The 22441-nt window shown below is 44.7% G+C and overlaps 1 protein-coding gene across 4 annotated transcripts in view; it reads left to right on the forward strand.

Moving 5' to 3' along the window:
* The window catches only part of STIM1 (stromal interaction molecule 1), a 188220-nt gene that overhangs the window by 103566 nt on the left and 62213 nt on the right, over positions 1-22441 (forward strand). For all 4 annotated transcript variants that reach the window (XM_045894291.3, XM_045894292.3, XM_045894293.3 and 1 more), the window contains exon 2: positions 1723-1853. In XM_045894291.3, coding sequence (XP_045750247.1) covers positions 1723-1853 — 131 coding nt within the window. The remainder of the gene's footprint in view (positions 1-1722; positions 1854-22441) is intronic.

Raw genomic sequence — 22441 nt, forward strand, 5'->3', positions numbered from 1 at the left:
AAGACAAATGTAGAAGAATATAAGATTATATGGAGATATTTCTTTGGCATGTATACTATTTATCTTACTTTTTGTCTTCTATGAAGCCATTTCTTCAGTGTCCTTTTTACCATCTGTGACTTCCAGAAGATGAAACCCAACTTAAAGCTGTTTGGGCGCCTTGGCATAAAGGCGGACAGGTGAAGTGTGGGCCTGGAAGTCAATAGACCTGGGCTCTCGCTGTGGCTCTTCAGCTGTCTTTGACTTTGGACACATCAGTTAACATCTGTGAGCTCCAGTATCCAACATGTTTTTATTGAGTCACAACTGGGACATTTCCCGCATTTAACATTTATAGCCCTTCCCTCATTTTGAAAAGGATTTGAACAACTAGCCAGTGAGAGAGAGGTGACTTGTCCTGTGCTGTCAGTGTTTCTGATCAGCAGACAGGTCTTTGACCAGTGCCTTCTAGAAGGCTTCACAGCAGCAGCTTCTTTACCCTGTCCTTGCTTTCTCTTCTGTGACAGCTGCTTCTTCTTCTTCTTCTTCTTCTTCTTCTTTTTTTTAAGGTTTTATTTATTTATTTGACAGAGAGAGACACAGCGAGAGAGGGAACACAAGCAAGGGGAGTGGGAGAGGGAGAAGCAGGCCTCCCGTGGAGCAGGGAGCCCAATGCGGGGCTCGATCCCAGGACACTGGGATCATGACCTGAGCCGAAGGCAGACGCTCAACGACTGAGCCACCCAGGTGCCCCTGTGACAGCTTCTTCTTTGGGAGTGATCTGAGGAGTTTTTGCTGGAGAGAAGTTATCAAGATCAGGGTCAAAGGAAAGGGGAATTTTAGAATCTAAGAATTGGAAGACATACTGGAAACTTCACTTACAATGTCTTTTTCAGTTAGTGAGCTTGAGGCCGGAGAAGGGAAGTGACCTCCCTAGGGTCACACGGTAGAGCTAAGACAAGATGCCAGGCTCTTTCTGCTGTATGCATAGTATTTCCCGGGGTTCCAAGAGAGGGTTAGGTGGCCTCAGCTCTTGTGTTGGCTTTAGTGCTACATGGCTGTGTGTCGGTGGTGGGGGAAGCTGCACTGCGGGCCTCCCACACTGTTGCAGCTGATGTGCTCAGGACCGTGGGTGCCTGATGGCTATCGCTGACTGTAACTCGCTGTGGGCAGGCTCCGCATGTGAAGGCTTTCTGCAGCTAGCCCGTGGCTGGCACTCTGCTACTCCCAGCAGTGACAAAGTGAATGAGAAGGAAAATACGTATTATTTTGGCACTGCAGGGAATGGGCTGTGTTCCTGTTTCTAGAAAGACTGTATTAATGCACATTTATTTATCGACTGACTAAAAATGGTATTTTGTTTGAACATGTATTTCTTCACTTACTAGTAAGGCTAAACTTTTTTCCCTGTGTCCGTTGGCTGTTTGTATTTTCTCTCATTTATATTTTTTTCTGTGTGAGTTACCTATTCATATTCTTTGTCTAGATCCCAGTGTATTCCTGGTCTTATGCTTGACTTCCCTGCCAGCAGGGAAAGATTAGGATAATAAAGCATTGTCCCTAAATGGGGGAGATTTGGGGAGAAGGTTGAAGACTGGATGAAACAGTTTTCTTATTGTACAAATAGCCAGTGAAGTGGCTACATGAGGCTTTAGCTGCTGGAAGCTACGGACCCTGGGACAGGTGGGTAGTAAAGGCCAGTGGCGGCCCACAGTAATGTTGTCTCTTGCTTTTCCTGTACAGAGTTTTGCCGGATTGACAAGCCCCTGTGCCACAGTGAGGATGAGAAGCTCAGCTTCGATGCAGTCCGCAGCATCCACAAGCTGATGGACGATGATGCCAATGGCGATGTGGATGTGGAAGAAAGCGATGAGGTGAGCTCTCTCACCCTGCCGTGGCTCTCTTCTCTTCCTGTGTGGACAGTCTCTAAAAGCTGTCTAGACACTCTTCCCCGTGGAGAGATGTTCTTGATGTTGGCTTGTTCTCTAGGAGCTCCTCCCTGCGAAGGGAGGTGATTCTCAGCAGAACAGCCCTATAGGACCCTGCTGGTCCGGGTGCAGGCCTGATGTCTGTGTCTCTGCCTGGACTGGCTCCCATCTGCCTACCAGCTAGAAGCACAACACTGACTGAGCTGTGCTGTCTGAGAGGGAGAGGGAGCCTCGAGGTCGGTCTCTACAGTTCCCCTGACTCCTTATTGTAATCCCGCTGCAGACAGAGGGGGCATCCGTCTGTACTTACTATGTGCTCAGCCCTGTGTCGGCATGTAGGAGAGAAGTCAAGGCGGTCCTTATCTTGCCCTCTGGGAGTTTATACTCTGTTTGGGAGGAAGAAACACATGTTCCTAGAAAGATCATTCTGAATTGCACTGCGGGCCTCCAGTTGCTGGGAGCCGGTTGAGTAGTCCAGATAGTAGGAGTGAGAGGAATCTCTAGATGGAAAAAGCTCTGTTATTGTCTCACCTTTTGGCATCACTACAGTTCCAATTCCACAGAGCCCAGAGTACGAAGTCATCACTTGTGAAAAGATGTAAAGGTTTCAGTTGATTTCAAGCTCAACACGAGCCAGCAGTTTGGTGAAGCTGCCAAGTTATGCCAGATCTTTAATAGTGATATGGTGTATGTCACGAGGGAGAGGTAAGCCCAGTCTCTTCACCCTGCTCGTCAGCCCACCTTTTAAGTTTTGAGTTCAGTTTTGAATCTCATGTTGTCAGAAGCACCTGGAACAGTGAGAACCTGTATGGGAAGGAGTGAACGATGAAGGGCATGGAAACTATGAAATGGAGACATTCAATAGAATTTGGTTATTTATTAGTATTATGTATGTGCCAGGCACTGTGGTAGACATGGGCCTGTAAAGAGGACACATGCGTCTGTCCTCATATCATTTACAGTCTAGTGGAGAAACGGGAGCCTGGAAAAGAAAAGATCTGGGAAATAAAATTTCTGTCTTCAAATACATTAGGAGTGGAGGAATCAGAGTTAAGTAACGATGGTGCAGGCGATGAAAAGTGCAGCTCTAGCTAGCATTTATTGAGCTCTTATTCCGTGCCAGGCACAGTGTTAAGCTCTTTGCATAATTAACTCTTTTACCTTTCTTAATAGCCTTTTGAAGTTGGTATTATTGTCAAGGACTGGAGCCTTGGAAAGGCTTGTTCAAGGACACACTGTGTATGAGCACAGATCTGATTTCAAAGCTCATGCTGTTAAGTACTGGTGTACTCTTTCTCTTAGGCTAAGGGCAGAACCAGGACCAATGTGAGAAAAGTAAAATATGGGCATATTCATTTAGAATAAAGAATCGTCACCAGTGCCATCTTGTCATAGAAGAGCCTTCCTTGGTAGGTATGTAGTGAGCTCCCTGTCACTGAAGATGGGCAGGTAGAATATAGCACTCCACCGATTAGTTAGCAGAGGGGATCCTTGCATTCGGTTGAATTAGATAATGTCTAAGGAATTTATAAGAGGACAAAAATAGACCTCCTGGAGCAAAAGTAGACGTTCGGGTGGAGTGGAAGGAATGGGGCAGCCTGAGTAAGCAGGGAACCAGTGTGAGTACAGATGTGGAGGTAGTAAGAGCGTGGTGGGTGGGTTTGGTTGGACAGAGCTTCCGTGGTGGAAGACTGCAGGACAAAAATCTGAAAAGGAAAGTGGGGACCCAGACAGCCTGGCTGAGCAAGGTCTACTTGTTGAACCTGGCAACTGTAGGTCCTTGAGCAAGGACAGCAACCGCGATGAAGGTATCTGAACTTTTGGTTGCATCTAGAAGCGGCACTGGCCCTCAGAGGTCCCAAATTTTATTTGCCTGTGCTGAGAATAGAACCGTGTTCCTGGAGGCAGATGAGGCCTAGAGGTTTCCTGATCTCTCTCCGGGGGCCTGGCCACAGGACTAGGGGATGGATGGCATACCAGTTAAGAAGGTGATATGATCCAAGATCTACAAATTCCTGGATATCTTCATCATCTGCTCCTTTTTTCACTTTCTGCTGATTGCTTTGTCAATGAGGGGAGGAAGAAAATGTTCTTTTTAGAGGAATGTTACCACAACAAAAAGCTCATCAGCACAAACTGTTCTAAAATAACACAAAAGCTGTCACCCTGCTCTTCTCTGTGCCAGTGGTGAGCTGTTCTTTTTCAGTGTAGCTCCTGCCTTTGCCTTAGCTTCAGCTGCTCCCCCTGCAGTCTCAGGCCTCTGGTGGTGAGGGGGGCCTGCCAGTCTGGGTTTTCATGATCAGTCACAAGCACCTGTCTTCGAAAGAGAAAGCAGTGGTAGCAAAGTGTGTGTGTTTAAGTCAGTCTAAACATATGAGACAACCTTGGAGGTCAGGTTCTAACTAGAGTGTTGGGTGGACAGCTCAGAGCTTAGATATTGGCTACTGGGCACTGAGACGTGAGAGATTAAACTGTGCTTGTGCTGGCCATGAGGGACCTGAGCTTTTCATGACCACTTAAAAAGCCCTGCTGATTCCCCAAGGATCTTAGTGCAAGTCTGAAGGGATACCCTATGAGGCCTCATTTATTCAGCCTCATATCAGTAAGTTTTTCAGATGACTAAACTATAACCTCAGTTCTAGAGCTCTTAACATTTTAGCCATTTTTGAAATAAGTCTTTCTTTTTACAGATTATTGTGAACAGAGTGGTGACTTTATTTGGATCATTCAAAGCATGTCTTCAGGGCCTCTTACACGATTACCCCAGTACCTAGATTCCTATATCCATTGTTGTGATTTCTTCTCATAATTTCTCTGTCTCTTCTTTGATCATCCCCATTTCTAATTGCTGTCTTTACTCTGCTGTGAGCTATGAAATTAGATTTATGGCAAGCTGAGACTTAGCAGGCATTTTATAGAAAATATATAATCAGTTGCTTGTGGGGCAGCCAGTTTGGCTGCTCAAGTACTATCTTTGCTTGCTTCAGTCTGAGTTGGCAGAGGTTGTGGATTGGGGGCCCTTCAGATGAACAAGATGGGAATATTGGCAGTGGTACCCTTCTTGCAAGGCTGGGAGGAAGTTCGACCAGCCCACCAGTGTGGAAATTCATGGCCTGTGTTCTGCTGAGACCTCTGGTGGGAACACTGCCCATGGGTAAAGGATTTGCTGTAGGGGGATGGTCCTGTCAGGTTGTCTGGACAGTCTGAAGTAGACAGAGAAAGGCTGTCTACAACCACTGTCCCTTCGACCTGACCTGACACTTTGAGAGCAGTGTTATTTTCTTCTCTGGAGCCTACATGGGAAATCAAGGGCATTTATCCAGCCATTAAACAGATTTTTATTGAATACCTGTATGTGCCAGGCACCATTATAGGGCTACAGATTCTATAGCAAACAAAACAGAGAAGATTTCAGCTTTTATAGAGCTTGCATTCTAGTAGTCTGTATGTCACAGGTGATTAAATAATGAGTAAAATTCTGAAATTAGGAAGAACTGCGATTACAGTATAGTGACTTCCCCTTTAGTTTTCTTAGGTAAAATGGTGGTTAGTGATTCCTACCCTTGCAAGGTTATTGCCAGAACTCAGTGAGAAAAGTTCTGTTGAAAGTTTCTGGCACAGGGGTCCCTGGGTGGCTCAGTCGGTTAAGCATCTGACTCTTGATTTGCTTTCCCCCTTTTGCATTGTCCTCTCACGGGGCCTGCTGGGTCCTGGAGGGCTGTGTGGGCTGCGGGAACTAAACCTTGAGAGGAGCAGCTCCACTTGGAAAATCCAGAGGCCAGCAGGAGTTGGACTTGATAGGAGGTGGTATGTAGGGAGGGAGAGAAGCCCCATGGGCTTCATGCACATAGCCAGTGCTCTGGCCTGCCTGGGCTAAGTGGGATGCGGGTGAGTAGCTTCGTTATGCCCAGAAGTACTAGCATGATTACTAAGAATTGCTTTCCCGCCTCAGGCTTTGGGCCTTATTTCCATATCCAGACAGCTGTGGACACCTCTCCATGCTCCCTTGCCTCTAGTTTCCCCTCTACCAGCCACGTTGTCCATGCTGCCCATGATCTTCCCAAGTCACACTTTGGTTTCCTATGTCCTGCGTGATTTTCTTTTCTGATTCCACCTGACTTCCTGTGCCAAGCACTCCATCCCTTCAAATCTGGCCTTGGTCTTTCTTAAGACTCTCTGGACGTACCTCCTACCACTCTTATCTGGCCCTGGCCCTCATTGTCTCAGACTCATTCCATGCTTGTTGCAGTGCCCTTTCTTTGCTCAGCTAGTTCTCCCTGGCTGGGATTAATTTCTACCCGCCCCTTCAGCCCTCGGCCCTGTCCATATCAGTCTTAGGTATCTCCTGGAATGCTCCAGGCTCACTTCTCATGAACTTTCCCTGACTTTCTCACCCCGCACTGATCTCTCTCTCATCCCAGGACTAACTCCCATAGCACACAGTCCAAAGCAACTCAATTTAGCACATAATTAGAATGTCTTGCTTTGTGCCCTAATGGTTTTGATTATATTACCTTGCCTGTAAGTTTGTCTTTTTGCACTGTTACTGGAATTACTAAAGCACAACTTTGATCATTACTTCTACCTTGTAAAGGGAGTGCAGTGGAAAAGGAGCATCCCTACTGTGTGCCAAGCCCTGTTCTAGCTGTTGCATATACAGTTTCATTTAATGCTCAACCACTCTATGAGCTAGGTGTTACTGTGTTTTGGAGATGATGGAACTTAAGAGTGGCCTGCGTTTACTTACTAAATCAATCTAAACTCTAACCGGCCCTTCATTGCTCCCACAATCTGCCTTTAGCTTTCCTGACTAGTTCACATTACACTGTATTCCCTTACTTTAGGCTACAACCATCTCAAACATGTTTCTTTATATCCCATCACTGTGCCTTTGCTCTTTTTTTTTTTTTTTTTTAAGATTTTATTTATTTGAGAGAGTGAGCGCGAGAGAGAGCATGAGCAGGGAGGAGCAGAGGGAGAGGGAGAAGCAGACTTCCTGCTAAGCAGGGAGCCCGACGTGGGGCTTGATCCCAGGACCCTGGGATCATGACCTGAGCTGAAGGCAGATACTTAACTGACTGAGCCACCCAGGCGCCTGCCTTTGCTTTAGATAAATTTTCATCTCAGCATCTCTCTGCCTTCCATTTGCCTGTAAAAATTCCACCTGTCCACACAGGCCTAGGTCAGGGGTCTCAAAATCAGCATTAGTGACGTTTTGGGCTAGATGACTCTTTGTTGTGGGGAGCTATCTTGTACATTGTAGGATGTTTAGCAGCATCCTCAACCTCTATACACTGGATATGGGTAGCAGCAAACCTCCACCGTCACCCCTTTCCCCCAAAGTTGTGACAACCAGAATGTCTCTCTTGCCAATTGTCAGTCGCCCTGGGGAATAAAAGTACCCCTGGTTGGGATGCCTGGGTGGTTAGTCGGTTAAGCATCTGCCTTGGGCTCAGGTCATGATCCCAGGGTCCTGGGATTGAGTCCCACATTGGGCTCCTTGCTCAGCGGGGATCCTGCTTCTCCCTCTCCCTCTGCCCTTCCTCCCCTCTCATGCTTGTGCTCTCTCTCTCTCTCAAATAAATAATAAATAAAATCTTAACAACAACAACAACAACAAAAACGAAGAAGTGCTCCTGGTTGAGGACTACTGGCCTAGAATAAATGTTTTCTCCTAGAAATCTTGTTTCCCTACAGTGGGAAGTAATTTTTCCTCTTCCATGCTCCAGAGTACTTGGCATGAATCTCTCATTTGGCATATCGCTCTGCTCTGTATTGTAATTAGTTGTCTGTCTTACTAGACTGTGAGTGCCTCCAGGGCCAGGAATCGGGTCTTATTCATCACTATTTCTCCCACAGTACCTGGTACAGGGCCTTACACATAAAGGTGATGCGTTAAGTATTTTTGAAATTTGATTTGAAGGCAATGATCCTATCTTATCACCAAGTGCCCCTTGAATTGTTTCCGTAGGGCAGAGCAAGAGTACAAGGTTGGCTGGTCAGTGGCATGGGGACAGGGTGCTTTGGATTTGTGAGTTCCCGGCCAGGATGGTGGCTGAGTCAGTGGCGGGCTGTGTCTCAGAGTGCTGGGGTCTAGGATCCAGATACAGCCTTGCTTCGTTAGTGTATGATGTGTATGTCTGACCTCTGTGACTCCTTCCCTAGCCCTCTACCCAATGCTGTGAGTCACATACAGAATCTGGATGGAGGTAAAATCCCTGTAGTTAAAATAATAGGAAAGACTTAGAGAAAAACATGTACAAGGAGGGCAGAGATAAAGAAAAGAGAAAAAAAAAGACAGAAGTCTGAAAGGCTATGTGACTGAGTGAAAGTATGCACAGGCTTTGGAGCAAGAAAGATGAGGGGTTCAGGTGCCCTTTCACCAACTGTTGGTTGTATGACCTTGGAAAGTTTCTTAAATCTCTGTGAGCTTTCATTTCCTCATGGTCAAATGGGGGCAGTAGTCTCTGCCTTGAAGGATTCTAGCAAAGACGAAATGAAAGCACGTGTAGAAAGTGCCCGGCCTGTGGTTTTGTTCATTGTGGTACAAGTGTTATGTCCTCTCCCCCTGCTCCCACCCGCAAGGCCCGTGCTGGGGGCTTTCCCTACACTCTCACACGGAATTTTGACAAGAAACCTGTGGGATAGGGGCGCCTGGGTGGCTCAGTCGTTTAGCGTCTGCCTTCGGCTCAGGTCATGATCCCAGAGTCCTGGAATCGAGCCCCGCATTGGGTTCCTTGCTCGGCGGGAGGCCTGCTTCTCCCTCTCCCACTCCCCCTGCTTGTGTTCCCTCTCTCGCTGTCTTTCTCTCTGTCAAAAAATAAATTAAAATCTTAAAAAAAAAAAAAAAAAGAAAGAAACCTGTGGGATAGGTAGTAATTTTCTCATATAACCAATAAGAAAACTGAGACTGAATTAGCTCATAGTTATCCATTTTGGGGGTTATTGCAACTCAGATCTGCATGAGGCTGATGGAAATGTTCTAAACTTGTGGTGATGGTTGCACACCTCTGAAAATGCTAAGCACTCTTGAGTTGTACACTAAATTGGTATGTAAATTATATCTAAATAAAGATGTTAAAAAAATAAGAGTCACTACAACACTGGTTGGTATAGCGGTCACCTCCCACTTGCCTTGCTGTAGCCCAACCCCTAGGACCCCATAGGGCTCTATAGAAAACACTTTGAAAACCCTGCTGAGTTCTATCTCCATTTCCCTGACTCCTAACTTTGACAGATATGCAGAGGGTCTTCCAAGTCTGTGTGTCCATGGTATCTGGAAGCAGAGATCCCTGGTTAGCTACCTGAGAGCTAGATTCCCTGTTTCTGGGTAGGTATAGATGGTTTTTGAGGACACCAGACTGAAGAGCCCTGGGGCATCCTCTTTGGGAGAATCCTTCTTCTATTTTTCCCTCCCTCCCTCCCTCCCTCCCTCCCTCCCTTCTTTCCTTCCTTCCTTCCATCCTTCCTTCCTTCCTTCTTTCCTTCCTTCTTCTTTTTTGTAGCTGTCACTTATGGAAAAGCTAAGATGGCAAGAAAGTTATGGGAGAACCCAGGTGGTAATTCCCTCTCACCCACATACCAGGACCCTGAATCAAATTCTTGGCACTTACTATATGGAGCTCCAGGAGGGGAGATGTCAGAGGCAGCTGGCTAAGTAGCCCTGGTTTTATCTCTCCTGGCTTCACCTTGTGCTCAGAGCCTCCCTCTGATTCCCGCCGCTGCTGCCATGCTGACCCATGGGAAGCAGCGCTCTCCCCTTGGTCCCTGGACCCAATCCTGAACATAGATTTCCTTTCTTCCTCTTTGAACAGCTTTGACAGCAGGGCGCTTTTGCCTTTTTCTTTCTTTCTTCGGTTTACTATATGCAAAATAGGGCAGAAAAGAAATAATTGCAGTTTTTCAGACAACCTCAGCATAGGTTTCTATGTAGACATGTCTGTTGCTACAGTAATTCTTCTTTGACCTGAAGAATTGTTACAGTTTGGCGGCATCCTTCTGGTTTTTTGCCTTCTAGCTTCCTGCCAGCCTCCTGGTGCAATCACCATCTTATCTCCTGCTTTGTAGAACATTCTGACCCCCTGCCCTAATCTAGGCAAAGCACAGATTGAGGTCTGCTCAGGCCTTTTGGACAGAACAGAGATGAGTGATACCGTGAATGACATCATTCTTCAGGCGAAACCTGGTCCTTAGGCTAAGGGAATGACCTGTCCACATTTTTTCTTGTAAATACTTAATTATAGGGTGGTTGTAGCATTCACCTCCCAACTCCCATTGAGTTCAAGTTCTGTAGCCTTGCTCATGCCTTCAGCCCACACTCTTGTGAGTTTCTTAGAACAAAGTATTTGGACATTGCCTTTTTAAAAGTCTAAGCGTAAGCTTTGGAAGCTGACCTGAATTCAAATCCAAATTTTGCAATGTAAATTGGTAAGGCCAAGTAACTTGGAGGCTCCCTTTCCTCATCTGTAGAATAGAGATGAAAATAAGATACTCTTTGCCGTTGATAAGCTCTCAGGCTAGCGAGAGTGGCAGACCTGTGACCTGGCAGTGACAATAGCACATTTCATGGCCGTGATACTGGTGAGCACAGGACTGTGGGAGTTGCGAGAGGAATAAGGGTGAGGTAATCTAACAAGCCGGGGTAGCAGAAGACGCCTTGTCAGCCAGCACTCAGGGCAGGGGACCAGTTGCCAGACAAGCTGAGCTACACATCAGAGGGAGTAGGCCTAGTTTGCAATCTGTCCCAGTGCCTTGGCCAGATACAGAATGAAGCAGCAGCTCCCCCAGATGGGACCGCTCGTGTTTCCAGGAAAACCCAGACGGTGCTTTGCTTTGACAGACAGGGAAATTCTTTCTCACTATGCAGACTGTTGTTTTCCTTCCCTCCTCTTTGTTGGTGAGTCTGCTTTGTTTGTTCTGGACTGCAATCCTGTGATGACAGGGATTAGGTAGATTTGTAAGACTTCTGTGTGTGTGTGTGTGTCAGTATGTGTAGTTGTGTTTATGTGCCTTGTGTTTGTTTCTTTGCATGTGTGTGTATGTCATTTTATGCCTTTTTAAATTTACTTTTTATTTTTTTAAAAGATTTTATTATTTGACAGAGAGAGAGACAGCAAGAGAGGGAACACAAACAGAGGGAGTGGGAGAGGGAGAAGCAGGCTTCCTGCCAAGCAGGGAGCCCGATGCGGGGCTGGATCTCAGGACCCTGGGACCATGACCTGAGTGGAGGGCAGATGCTTAACCACTGAGCCACCCAGGCGCCCCACCTTTTTGTATTTTTATGTGTCTTTCTGTATTTAGATGTGTCTGTGTGTATGAAAAGAAGTGGAGGCAGGGGAGAAACACAGAGCCAAGGACGTAGGAGTTGAGAGAAAGCCCGTAAGCCAGGTCAAGAATCAAAGAGAAGGTTAAGAGCAAATGGTTGGGCAACAGCATAGTATGCAGGACCTGGAGGTGGAAACAGAGGCAGAAGTATAATCGGGACTCCAAAGATGCTATTAATCTAGGCTGATCTGGACCCTACAGGGTGGTAGGCAGAATGCAAGGGTGGGTCATCTAGCAACCAGAAATGGTCAAGCCCGCAGAGAGAGAGAAAAGCCCTGCTTCAGGTATAAGCTTCTGAATCATCCTGTCTAAGGAGGAATCGGTGGTTGGCTCCCAAGGCCTTGCCTGTGACCTAACTGGTGTTTGTGTTTATTTATGCAAGTCTCTCTGTGCGTGTCTGTGCATGTGCATTGCATTAGAAACAATTGGTTTTCTTTCTTTTTTTTTTTTTTTTTTTTTAAGATTTTACTTATTTATTTGAGAGAGACACAGTGAGAAGAGGGAACACAAGCAGGGGGCATGGGAGAGGCAGAAGCAGGCTTCCCGCGGGGCAGGGAGCCCGATGCGGGATTCGATCCCAGGATCCTGGGATCATGACCTGAGCCAAAGGCAGACGCCCAATGACTGAGCCACCCAGGTGCCCCAGAAACAATTGGTTTTCGACGTAATGGCTGATCCACATGAGGATTCGTGACCCTCCCCTTATTTGTTCTCCTGTTCTCCCCCACTCTCCTTCTTTCTCTCTTTCTTCCTTTGCCAGACATATTTTGTGTCTGCTCTGTACTGGATATGCAAAGACTAATAATGAAGACAAATTTTCTACCTGCAAGGAGCTCACATGTTAGTGAGGCAGAAGAACATTCATGTCCTAATAGGTGTTGTGATGAGAGATGAGTACTGCATACTCTGGAATTTTTTTTTTTCCTGGAATTTTAAGAGGAGAAAATTTGACTTATCCTAGGATGCCAGGAAACACAGCCCAGACGAGGTGATGCCTGAGATGAATTTTGAGAGATGCAGAGGAGTTAACCTGGGGACAGAGGTGGGAAAGGTATAGCCAGTGAAGGAATGAATGTGTGATGTGTGAAGTCAGTGGTTCTTTTAACTTGAGCATAGATTGTAACAATGGGACAGGGAGGGAGAGGTTGGAGATGAGATGAGGTGGGAATGACAGGCATTAGCCAGATTCTTGCCATACTGAGGAACTTGGATTTTATCCCAAAGATGATAAACTAGAAGGATTGTAAACAGATGGCTCTCATTCTGACTGACGGGGTGTCAGGAGCGGGCTTTGCAGAGCAGGTGAAACTGAAACTTGGTTTTTAAAAGATGAGCAAGGTTTACTGATGAAAAGAAGGAGGAGCATCCCAGGAAAAAGGATCATGAGTAAAGGCAGGAGGCAAAAAATATGGCAAGTTTGGGAGACATCAAGTGGGAAGGTGTCTAGGGAATAGTTTCTTTATAGGGTAGGGTTTTCTTTGATGGGCAGTATGTGATTCCAATAAGATAATGGATGGTAAGAATCCTTTGTGACCCATGATGCTGCCTGAAAATGTCATTAATAGTGTTGCTATCCAGCTTCTTCTCTCTCCGCTTGGTGCCCTGCAATGCCACGCCCTCGCAGGTGTGGGTCAGGTAGGTGTGCACTCAGCAGTGTGGCGCTGACTCGCCCATCTTTCATCTAGCCACCTGGCATCTTGAGGAGCGGGAGCTAAGATTAGAAGTCTCTGGGACTCAGAGGCTGGGGGCTGGTTCATCTAGGACACACCATTCTCCACAGCATGAGCCCTCCTGCCAAGGGAGCTGGGTTCAAAAGGGTCAAACATTTATGAAGCACCTTCTACACATAGGCACTCTGAGGGACTGTGCCTTACATTGTCTCATTTTCTCCACATCGTCACTGTGAGGTTGTGTGCATTTTACAGGCCAACGGTGACCTTGTGATTAAGTGGCAGAGATGGGATTTGAGGCTGTATCTGTGAGATTTGTCCTATGTATCACTTCACAAGGCCCGATGTCTCTGGGGGGTGAGCAAGCTCCCCGATTAGTTTAGAGTGGAAAACTCTGTGGGTCTGAGGCAGTGTGGGTTTGGAAGGATTGGAGAGAGAGTTTCTGGGCTCTGTCCTTGGGATTGAGGACAGATTCAGCCGTACCCTCCACATAGAGCAGTGGTTCTTGCCTTCAAGGATTGACTCTCTCTTTATCTGTCTCACCTTGGTCGGTCCGTCCTTCCCTCCCTCTCTCCCTCCCTCCCTCCCTCTCTCCCTCCCTCTCTCCCTCCCTCTCTCCCTCCCTTCCTTCCTTCTTTAAGATTTTATTTATTTGAGAGAGAGAAATAGCAAGAGAGAGCATGAGCAGGGGGAGGGGTAGAGGGAGAGGGAGAAGCAGGCAGGGAGCCTGATGTGGGGCTCAATGTGGGGCTTGATCTCAGGATCCTGGGATCATGACCTGAGCCAAAGGCAGACGCTTCACTGACTAAGCCACCCAGGCGCCCCTCACCTTGGTGCTTTAAATATGTCTGATTAATCTCTGTGTTCTTGGATCCGGGCACAGGGCATGTCACATAGTGTTGCTCCTTTAAATGGCTGGTTGGGCAAATGAATAAATAAATGCCTCTTAGTAAAGGCTTCTAGAACCCCTAACATCTTCACTACTCCCTCTTCCTTCTCTGTGGTACTATGACACACTAATACATTTTGTTCTTAAGGACAGTTATTTGGTATTGCTCTTTGACATATATGCCTAAATTCTCCCTCTTACAGTGATTAGGAGCCTGAAGGTTGTTAAAGATGGACTTGAGTTTGTCTTACTTTTTTTTTTTTTTAAGTAAGTTCTTTGCCCAATGTGGGGCTTGAATTCACCACCCCAAGATCGAGTCGCATGCTCTACCAGTTGAGCCAGCCAAGTGCTCCTGTCTTACTCTTTTATATTCTCTGTTCCCAAGCCTTTTCCCTTGTCCCCTCACCGCCTAAAGGTGAGTAGCATTTAAAAGGAACACATGGTGAGCCCTCAACTCTTTTGCCAAGTGTTCTATTTTGGAAACGGAGTCCAGGAGGTTTTCCTGCTATGAAGTGCTTGGCTGGAATTTCATGTCCCAGAGTCTTGGAAAGCCATGTGTAGAAACGGTAGTATGGGGGAAAAAACTGAGAGGGGAATCAAAGTTGACTCTTGTTTATGGGGATTGTAAGGGAGAGAGAATTCCTTAATACTTGAAGCTGTTACAGAGGGAGGAGTAGGTGTATTTAGTCAAGGGGTCAGCAAACTATGACCCCCTTCCTGTTTTTAGAAAGGGGTCATAGTTTGCTGACCCCTTGACTAAATACACCTACAGTCTAGAAACTAAGACTAGCTTTTGCATTTTTAAATAGTTGGGGGGAAAATGCAAAGAAGAGTTTTATGGCATGTGAAATTTCCATAAATTCAAATTTCAGCGTCCATAAATACAAAGTTTTATTGGTACAAGAGCCCCTCTTACTCATTTACATATTGTCGATGGCTGTTTTCACACAAGAAGAGCAGAACTGAGTAGTTGTGACAGAGACTGTATGGTCTACCAAGCTTAAAATATTTACTGCCTGATCCTTTACAAAAAAACATTTGCCTGGCCCCTGGTCTGACCCATCAATTTTTTAAAAAGTTTTATTGAGATAAAATGCACATACCATATAATTTAACCCATTTAAAGCATATAATTCCATGGTTATGAGTATATTCGCATATATGTGCAGCCATTACCATAGTTAATTTAATTTAATTTAATTTTTTTAAAGATTTTATTTCTTTATTTGAGAGAGAGAGAAAGAGAATGAGAGAGAGAGAGCACGAGATGGGGGAGAGTCCAAGGGAGAAGCAGACTCCCCGCTGAGCGGGGAGCCCGATGCAGGACTCAATGCTGGGACTCCGGGATCATGACCTGTGCTGAAAGCAGTCGCTTAACCAACTGAGCCACCCAGGCACCCACCATAGTTAATTTTGGAAACTTTTCATCACCTCAAAGAGAAAGCCCATACACATTGGTTATTGTTCCCCTATCTGCCTCTTCCTCACATCCCTGAGCAACTGCTAATCTGCTTTCTGTATTTATAGATTTTGCCTATACTGGACATTTCCTACAAATGGAATCACATAATATGTGGTCTTCTTTTTTTTTTTAAGATTTAAAAAAAATTTATTTATTTGACAGAGAGAGAGCACAAGTAGGCAGAGCCTCAGGCAGAGGGAGAGGGAGAAGCAGGCTCCCAGCTGAGCAGAGAGCCCCATGCAATGTGGGACTCTATCCAGGACCCTTGGGTCATGACTTGAGCTGAAGGCAGATGCTTAACTGAGCCACCCAGGCGCCCCAATATGTGGTCCTTTGTGCCTGGCTTATTTCACCTAGCATAAGGTTTTCAAGGTTCATCCATATGGTAGCATGTGTCAGAACTTCACTCCGTTTTATGGCTGAAGAATATTCTATTGTATGGACACACCACATTTTGCTTTTTCCCTCATCAGTTGATGGACATTTAGTATGTTTTTACCTTTTGGCTATTAAGAATAATGCTGCTATATATAGATGTACAAGTTTTTGTGGACATATGTTTTTACTTCTCTTGAGTATATACCTAGGAGTGTAATTACTGGGTCATATGGTAACTCTGTGTTTACCTGTTTGAGGAACTGTCAGACTGTTCTCCAAAGTGGCTGAACCATTTTACATTTGTGCCAGCAATGAATGAGTATTCCAATTTCTCCAAATCCCCACCAACACTTGTTATTATCTGATTTTTTTTATCACAGCCATCCTTGTGGATGTGAAATAATATTTCATTATGGTTTTGATTTGCGTGACTAATAATGTCAAACATCATTTCATGTGGTTATTGACCATTTGTATATCTTCTTTGAAGAAATGCTTTATTCATATCCTTTTTCTGTTTTTTTAATTAGGCTGTTTGTCTTTTTACTATGAGTTGTTAAATTTCTTTATATATCTTAGATACAAGTCCCTTATCAGGTATGTCAGTTGCAAATATTTTCTCCCACTCTGGAGGTTCACCTTTCACTTTTTTGATAGTGACCTCTGAAGCACAGAAGTTTTTAATTTTGATAAAGTCCAGTTTATTTATTTATATTTGTTGCTCCTCAGGCTTTTGATGTCCTAAGAATCCATTGTCAAATCGAACGTCATGGAAATTTACCCTTGTGTTTTCTTCTAAGAATTTTAAAGGCATCAGAAGCTTAACATACTTCACACTGGATTCTGAGTATCACCTCATCCAAAACCTGCTCTACTCGCAGGCTTCCTTATCTCGGTTGAAGGCAATTCCATTGTTTCTGTTGCCTAGGCCCCAAATACTCTGAATCATTCATATTTCCTCTCACACCCCACATCCACTGATAAATCCAGTGGGTTCTACCTTCAAAACATGTCCCAAATCTAATCATTTCTCACCACCACTCCCCTACAGGCACTGAGGTACAGTTGCCCTGCTCACAGATCACCATGTCTACAGTCTGTTTTCAGTGTAGTAGGTAGAGAGCTTAACAGAAAAAATGTAAACCAGATCATTTCACTCCTCTGCTCAAAACCCTGTAATAGCTTCATTTTTCTTTTAGGGCGAAAGCCAGAGTCACCACCAGAGTCAAGAAGGCCCTATGTGATCTGGCTCTACCTTATCATTACCATCTCCCTATGGATTATAGATCCTAAGTCTCTCTGGGTCTTTCACTCCAGTCACATTGCTTGCTGGTCTGCAAACACGTCTTGTTGTTTCTGTCTTTGGGCCTTGGTACTAGCTCTTACCTCTGCCTAGGATAGTCTTCTCCCAGATATCTGCTTTGATAATTCCCTTATGTTCCCAAATATTTTTTTCTTTTCTCAGACTTCTTATTGATGAGATCTTTCCCAGACCACCCTATTTAGTAATGAATTCTGTTACCTCTACCCCATTTCTGGCACAGACCTTCATTACATATCACTTCTTTTTGATGTGTTTGTTTTGCTTTCAAGGACTCAGTCACCTTCTGGATTCTGTCATTTAATCATTGATTATTATTTATTGTCTAGAATATCCATAAGGGCAAGGGATCTGTCTTATTCACTGCTAAATCCCTAGCCACCTAGAATAGTGCTTGGCTCAGTGTTGGTATTCAGTAAATATTGTTAAGTGAATGAGTGAATCTATTTAAAAAGGAGCAGGTTTATTTTTTCATGTGGATTCAAATGACTATCTAGGGTCATTTACTAGCTTTGAGAACTCCCTTTAGTATTTTTTTTTTTTTTTAAGATTTTATTTATTCACTTGACAGAGAGAGAGAGAGACAGCTAGAGAGGGAACACAAGCAGGGGGAGTGGGAGAGGGAGAAGCAGGCTTCCCGCCGAGCAGGGAGCCCGATGCGGGACTCAATCCAGGACCCTGGGATCATGACCTGAGCCGAAGGCAGACGCTCAACCATCTGAACCACCCAGGCGCCCCCTTTAGTATTTTTTGTAAGGTGTGTCAGCTAGCAATGAATTTTCTCAGTGTTTGTTTATCTGGAAGTCTCTTTATTTTGCCTTCACCTTTTTTTTTTTTTTAAAGATTTTATTTATTTATTTGAGAGAGAGAATGAGATAAGGAGAGAGAGCATGAGAGGGGGGAGGGTCAGAGGGAGAAGCAGACTCCCTGCTGAGCAGGGAGCCCGATGCGGGACTCGATCCCAGGACTCCAGGATCATGACCTGAGCTGAAGGCAGTCGCTTAACCAACTGAGCCACCCAGGCGCCCCTGCCTTCACCTTTGAAAGATAGTTTTGCTGGCTATAAGATTCTTGGTTGACAGTTCTTTCTTTTAGCACTTTGAACATGTCATCCCCCTGCCTTTGGCATCCATTGTTTTTGATGAGAAGGTAGCTGTTTTAATTTTATTGAGTTTACTTTGTATGTGACAAATCATTTTTCTCTTGTTGCTTTCAAGATTTTCTTCTTGCTTTTGGCTTTCAGTATTTTCTGTGATGTGCCTCTGGATCCTTTTGCATTTATCCTATCCTCTTTGGAGTCTGTTGAGCTTTCTGAATAATGTTTTTGAATAAAGTTGGGAATTTCCCAGCCATTGTGTCTTTGAATATATTTTTCTGTTCCTTTCTCTTTATTGTCTTTTTTTGATTCCCCTTTATGCATATGTGTTTAATGGTGTGCCACATTTCTCTGAGATGATTCATTTTCCTTCATTCTTTTTTCTCTCTATTTTTGGGATTGTGTAATCTCTTTCAGTCTCTCTTCGGGTTTGCCAATTCTGTCTTCTGCTGGTTCAGCTCTCCTGTTTGAGCCTCTGTCCTATAATTTTCATCTTAGTTATTGTACTTTTCAATTTCACAACATCTATTTGGTTCTTTTTGGTAATTTATATTTATTGATTTTTTTTTTAATTTGATATAGAGAGACACAGTGAGAGAGGGAACACAGGCAGGGGAGTGGGAGAGGGAGAAGCAGGCTTCCCGCTGAGCAGAGAGCCTGATAAGGGGCTTGATCCCAGGACCCTGGGATCATGACCTGAGCTGAAGGCAGACGCTTAACGACTGAGCCACCCAGGCACCCCTTTATTGATATTTTTTATTTGATGTGACTTTGTCATCACACATTCCTTTAGTATTTGAACATATTTATAATGGCTACTTTTAAGTCTTTTTCTATTAAATCTGAAACTTGGTTACTCTCATGGTTTCCTTTGCTTGTGTTTTTTTCTGCTGTATGGGTCATATTTGCCTCTTAATCTGTATGCCTTGTATATTTTTGTTGGGAACTGGTTGTTTCTGATAGTATATTGTAGCAACTCTGGGAACTGGTTCAACCCCCTCTGGGGCTTATTATTATTTGCTTATTTGTTTGGTGGCTGGCAAGATCTTGTTAGTGGTCCATTCCCACCCATCCTCTACAGTATGAAGCCTCTCATGTTTCTCCTCAGAGGGTAGAGCTTTGGATATGTCCACAGTCACCTTTGGATGACAATGGTTTGGGTAGGGCCCTCATTGAATCTTTTTTCCTGGCCACATTTAGCTGTTAAGCTTAGTTGTTGTCTGATTACTCTATTGTTTTCAACGTGTGCTGGGACATAACTTTACTCCACAGATGGATCCAGTCATATTGGGGCTCCTCTGAAAGAATAGTTCCTGAGATAAGTGAGGTTTGTTCTTACCCCAGGAGGGCTCTTCCCAGCTCTTTCTCCAGTTCTCACCAGCAAATTCTCCAGCCTACAGTTAACCTCTATCTCTAATGAATCCACCAATCTCCTAAATGCCTTTTACCACTACCCTCAACTGTTTTTGAGAATGCCCTTGGTCTTGAACTCCTTCACAGTCTGTTGCAAATAAAATAATTTCCTTTAGGAAGAGGTTAGAAACTCTGTGTAAAGCCTGCTCTCCACCCCAGGCAAAATCTCTGAGCCATGGTTCTGGAGCTGGAGGTGGGGATAATGATGTGCTTCTCTTTGAGTGATACCCCACTTTAGGAGCTGAGCACTCCGTGGAGGTGTGGCAGTAGCTTCAGGCTGTCTTGGCTTGCCTCTCCCAAAGTATAATTGCTGTCTTATAAGCCAGGGCAATGGCAGTCAGGGCCCCAGGATCCTCAGTGGCTTTGCGTCCAAGGTGAAGTCCCTGCTTCGTAAGTGGGGGCTGGGTGGAAGAAGGGAGGCCCGTTTCTTGGCTGGACTCACCTAGAACTTAGCCTAAGCAAGAGTAACTGGGGGCAGCATGAGAAATGCTGATATCCTGCTTCTCTCAGGCAGATAGCCCTCCAGCTGGGAGCTTGGGATCAGAGAACCCAGTGTTCTTGGCGGCACCAGTCTGGAGTGGAGTTCCTGTCTTACTGATTTGGAAGTGGGGAGAGAGAGAGGGAGCAGGTGTTAATTCAGGTACTACAGATTCTCACAGTTCTTACTGAGTTTTAGTAGATATTCTTGGGCAAAATTTTCTTCATTTGGTGTATGCTCTAGGACCATTTCCAGAAACTTTAAACGGTTGCTTTAAAAAAATAATTTTGCCAGTTTCACTGGATAGTGGATCCATGGAGCTTCTCATGCTATCAAGCCAGAAGTCCCCTCTAATTCATCAATTTTCTAAAACATCCTTACCCACAACGCATTCTGTCCAGTGCTGTGTATTCATTCTCTGAAAGATGTGATAGTTTTGACCCCAATTAAGAAGATGATCCCTTTTCTCTGGGGAAATATTTTGAAATTAGTGACCTATTTCTATCCTCTTTTCCTAAGACAAAGATTCCCCAGCCAGTAGTCCTTGGCTAGCTTATGTACTTTGGTCCTGAAAGTTTGAAAGACAAGAGATGTCAGAGTTTCCCAGTCTTTGCCATTCTGGCCAGTTACCTAGAAGGCTGGAACTTGAGATGCTACCTTTAGGATTTATCTCTGTCATGTGCCCAGTTCATGATCTGACAACATCTTAAGGATGATTCCATGGCAAGGACTCGATCCCAGAGGGATTCTCTGTACCTGCGTATGTGCTGGGTGCTGAATGCTAGGTGCTGGATATATAGGAGAAAAAGGGAAGGCAGGAGGGCATAGCGGCTGCCTTGGAAGAAGTTCCTCTAGTGGTGGAAATAGCCATGTCAACGGGTGAGGATATTACGGGAGGATGAGTGAATGCTGTGAGGGAGTCACAGAAGAGGAAGACCTGTTAGTTTTACCCATGCACAGAGTTGCTGACATGTAATTTGGGTCTGAAGAGATGACTAGAATGACCAGGAGAAGAAGTAGAGTGTTTGGGTGAGGGAATAGCATGTGCAAAGACGTTAGACTGGTGAAGAGCTTGGTGCTTTCAGAGATTTTCAAGTAATTCATTATCACAGCAGATGGGAGGAAGTGGCAGTTGAAGTCAGGTAGGGTGCTGCATAAGGTTGTGAAATTTTGGTTTTAATTGGAGTTAACGCTTTTTTGAAAGTAAGAATCATAGAGGAGGACAGAACAGACCTTGAAGGTCAGTGGATTACAAGTGCCTTGTCTTAATTTTCTCTATTGCTGATCTCTTGGCACATGGCCTTCATATAGCAAGCACTTAGGACATATCTATCTTTTACCTCCCCTGTGGGTCTTCTTTACATGTGAGAGATCAGCATCACTGTAATAGTGAGCTCCAGGACTGCACATTCTTAATATCTTTATATTCTTCATACAATACATGAAATATATTCATATTTAGGAGAGCTTCACTCACACACATAGGGGAGCTTATTTTGTGCCAGGGACTATTCTAAGTACTTCATGAATACCCTCAACCTGAGGGTTTTATGAAGTTTTGTACTACTGTTATCTCCATTTTAGAAATGATGTGCATGATGCACTGAAAGTAAGTGCTAGAACAGGGATTCAAACCCAGGCAGCCTGGCTCCAGAATCAGGCTCTAAACCATCATGCTACACCAAATCCAAGCCAGTGTAACTGCCTGGCCCCTAGCTGAATATCTTTATTTTACATTGGCTGACAATTTGGGGACCTTTTTCTTCCTTTTGTGTAGGGGAGATAAGATGCATTGACTAGTTATGGTAAGCTAAGCACCCTGCTGGGTGTTGTAGGGTGAGAGACATTCATTCAGTTATTTAATAACCACATATCCTGCTCTGTGCCAGACCTGTGCTTGGAGGTGGGCTTATGGAGCTAAATTAATTATTTGTTTAGGTGTTCCAGAGAATTTGTAAGACACAGGTTAGAGATAAATGACAAATAAAATATGGTTTCTATATTTGAGTTGCTTAGGGATAGTAAAGGGGTGGTGATGCAATAGTAATTATAGTGTACTGTCATAAATGTATACCCTGAGAACTAAGAGAATAAATGGAAAAGGGCAATTAACTTGCTTGGGAGAGGTCTGGAAAACTTCACAGAGGCAGTGACTTTTTCTCTAGCAGATAAAGAGAAGGAGAAAACATTTTAAATGGAGCACATTGTATAAACACTTAGAGGTATAACGAGCAATCGTTTTTTCAAGGAGCCTGAGTGGCTTGATGTATATAGAGCAAATGTTGGCAAACATTTTCTTTTCTTTAAAAAAAAATTTTTTTTTTAAAGATTTTATTTATTTATTTGAGAGAGAGAGAGAGCACCAGTTGGGGGAGAGGCAGACAGAAGGGGAGCCCGATGTGGGGCTCGATCCCAGGACCCTGGGATCATGACCTGAGCCAAAGGCAGACGCTTAACCAACTGAGCCACCCAGGTGCCCCAAACATGTTCTATAAAGGGCCAT

Source organism: Mirounga angustirostris, unplaced genomic scaffold, assembly GCF_029215605.1.
Source record: "Mirounga angustirostris isolate CCGP_5_RB_7025 unplaced genomic scaffold, mMirAng1.0.hap1 SCAF_13, whole genome shotgun sequence".
Lineage (NCBI taxonomy): Eukaryota > Metazoa > Chordata > Mammalia > Carnivora > Phocidae > Mirounga > Mirounga angustirostris.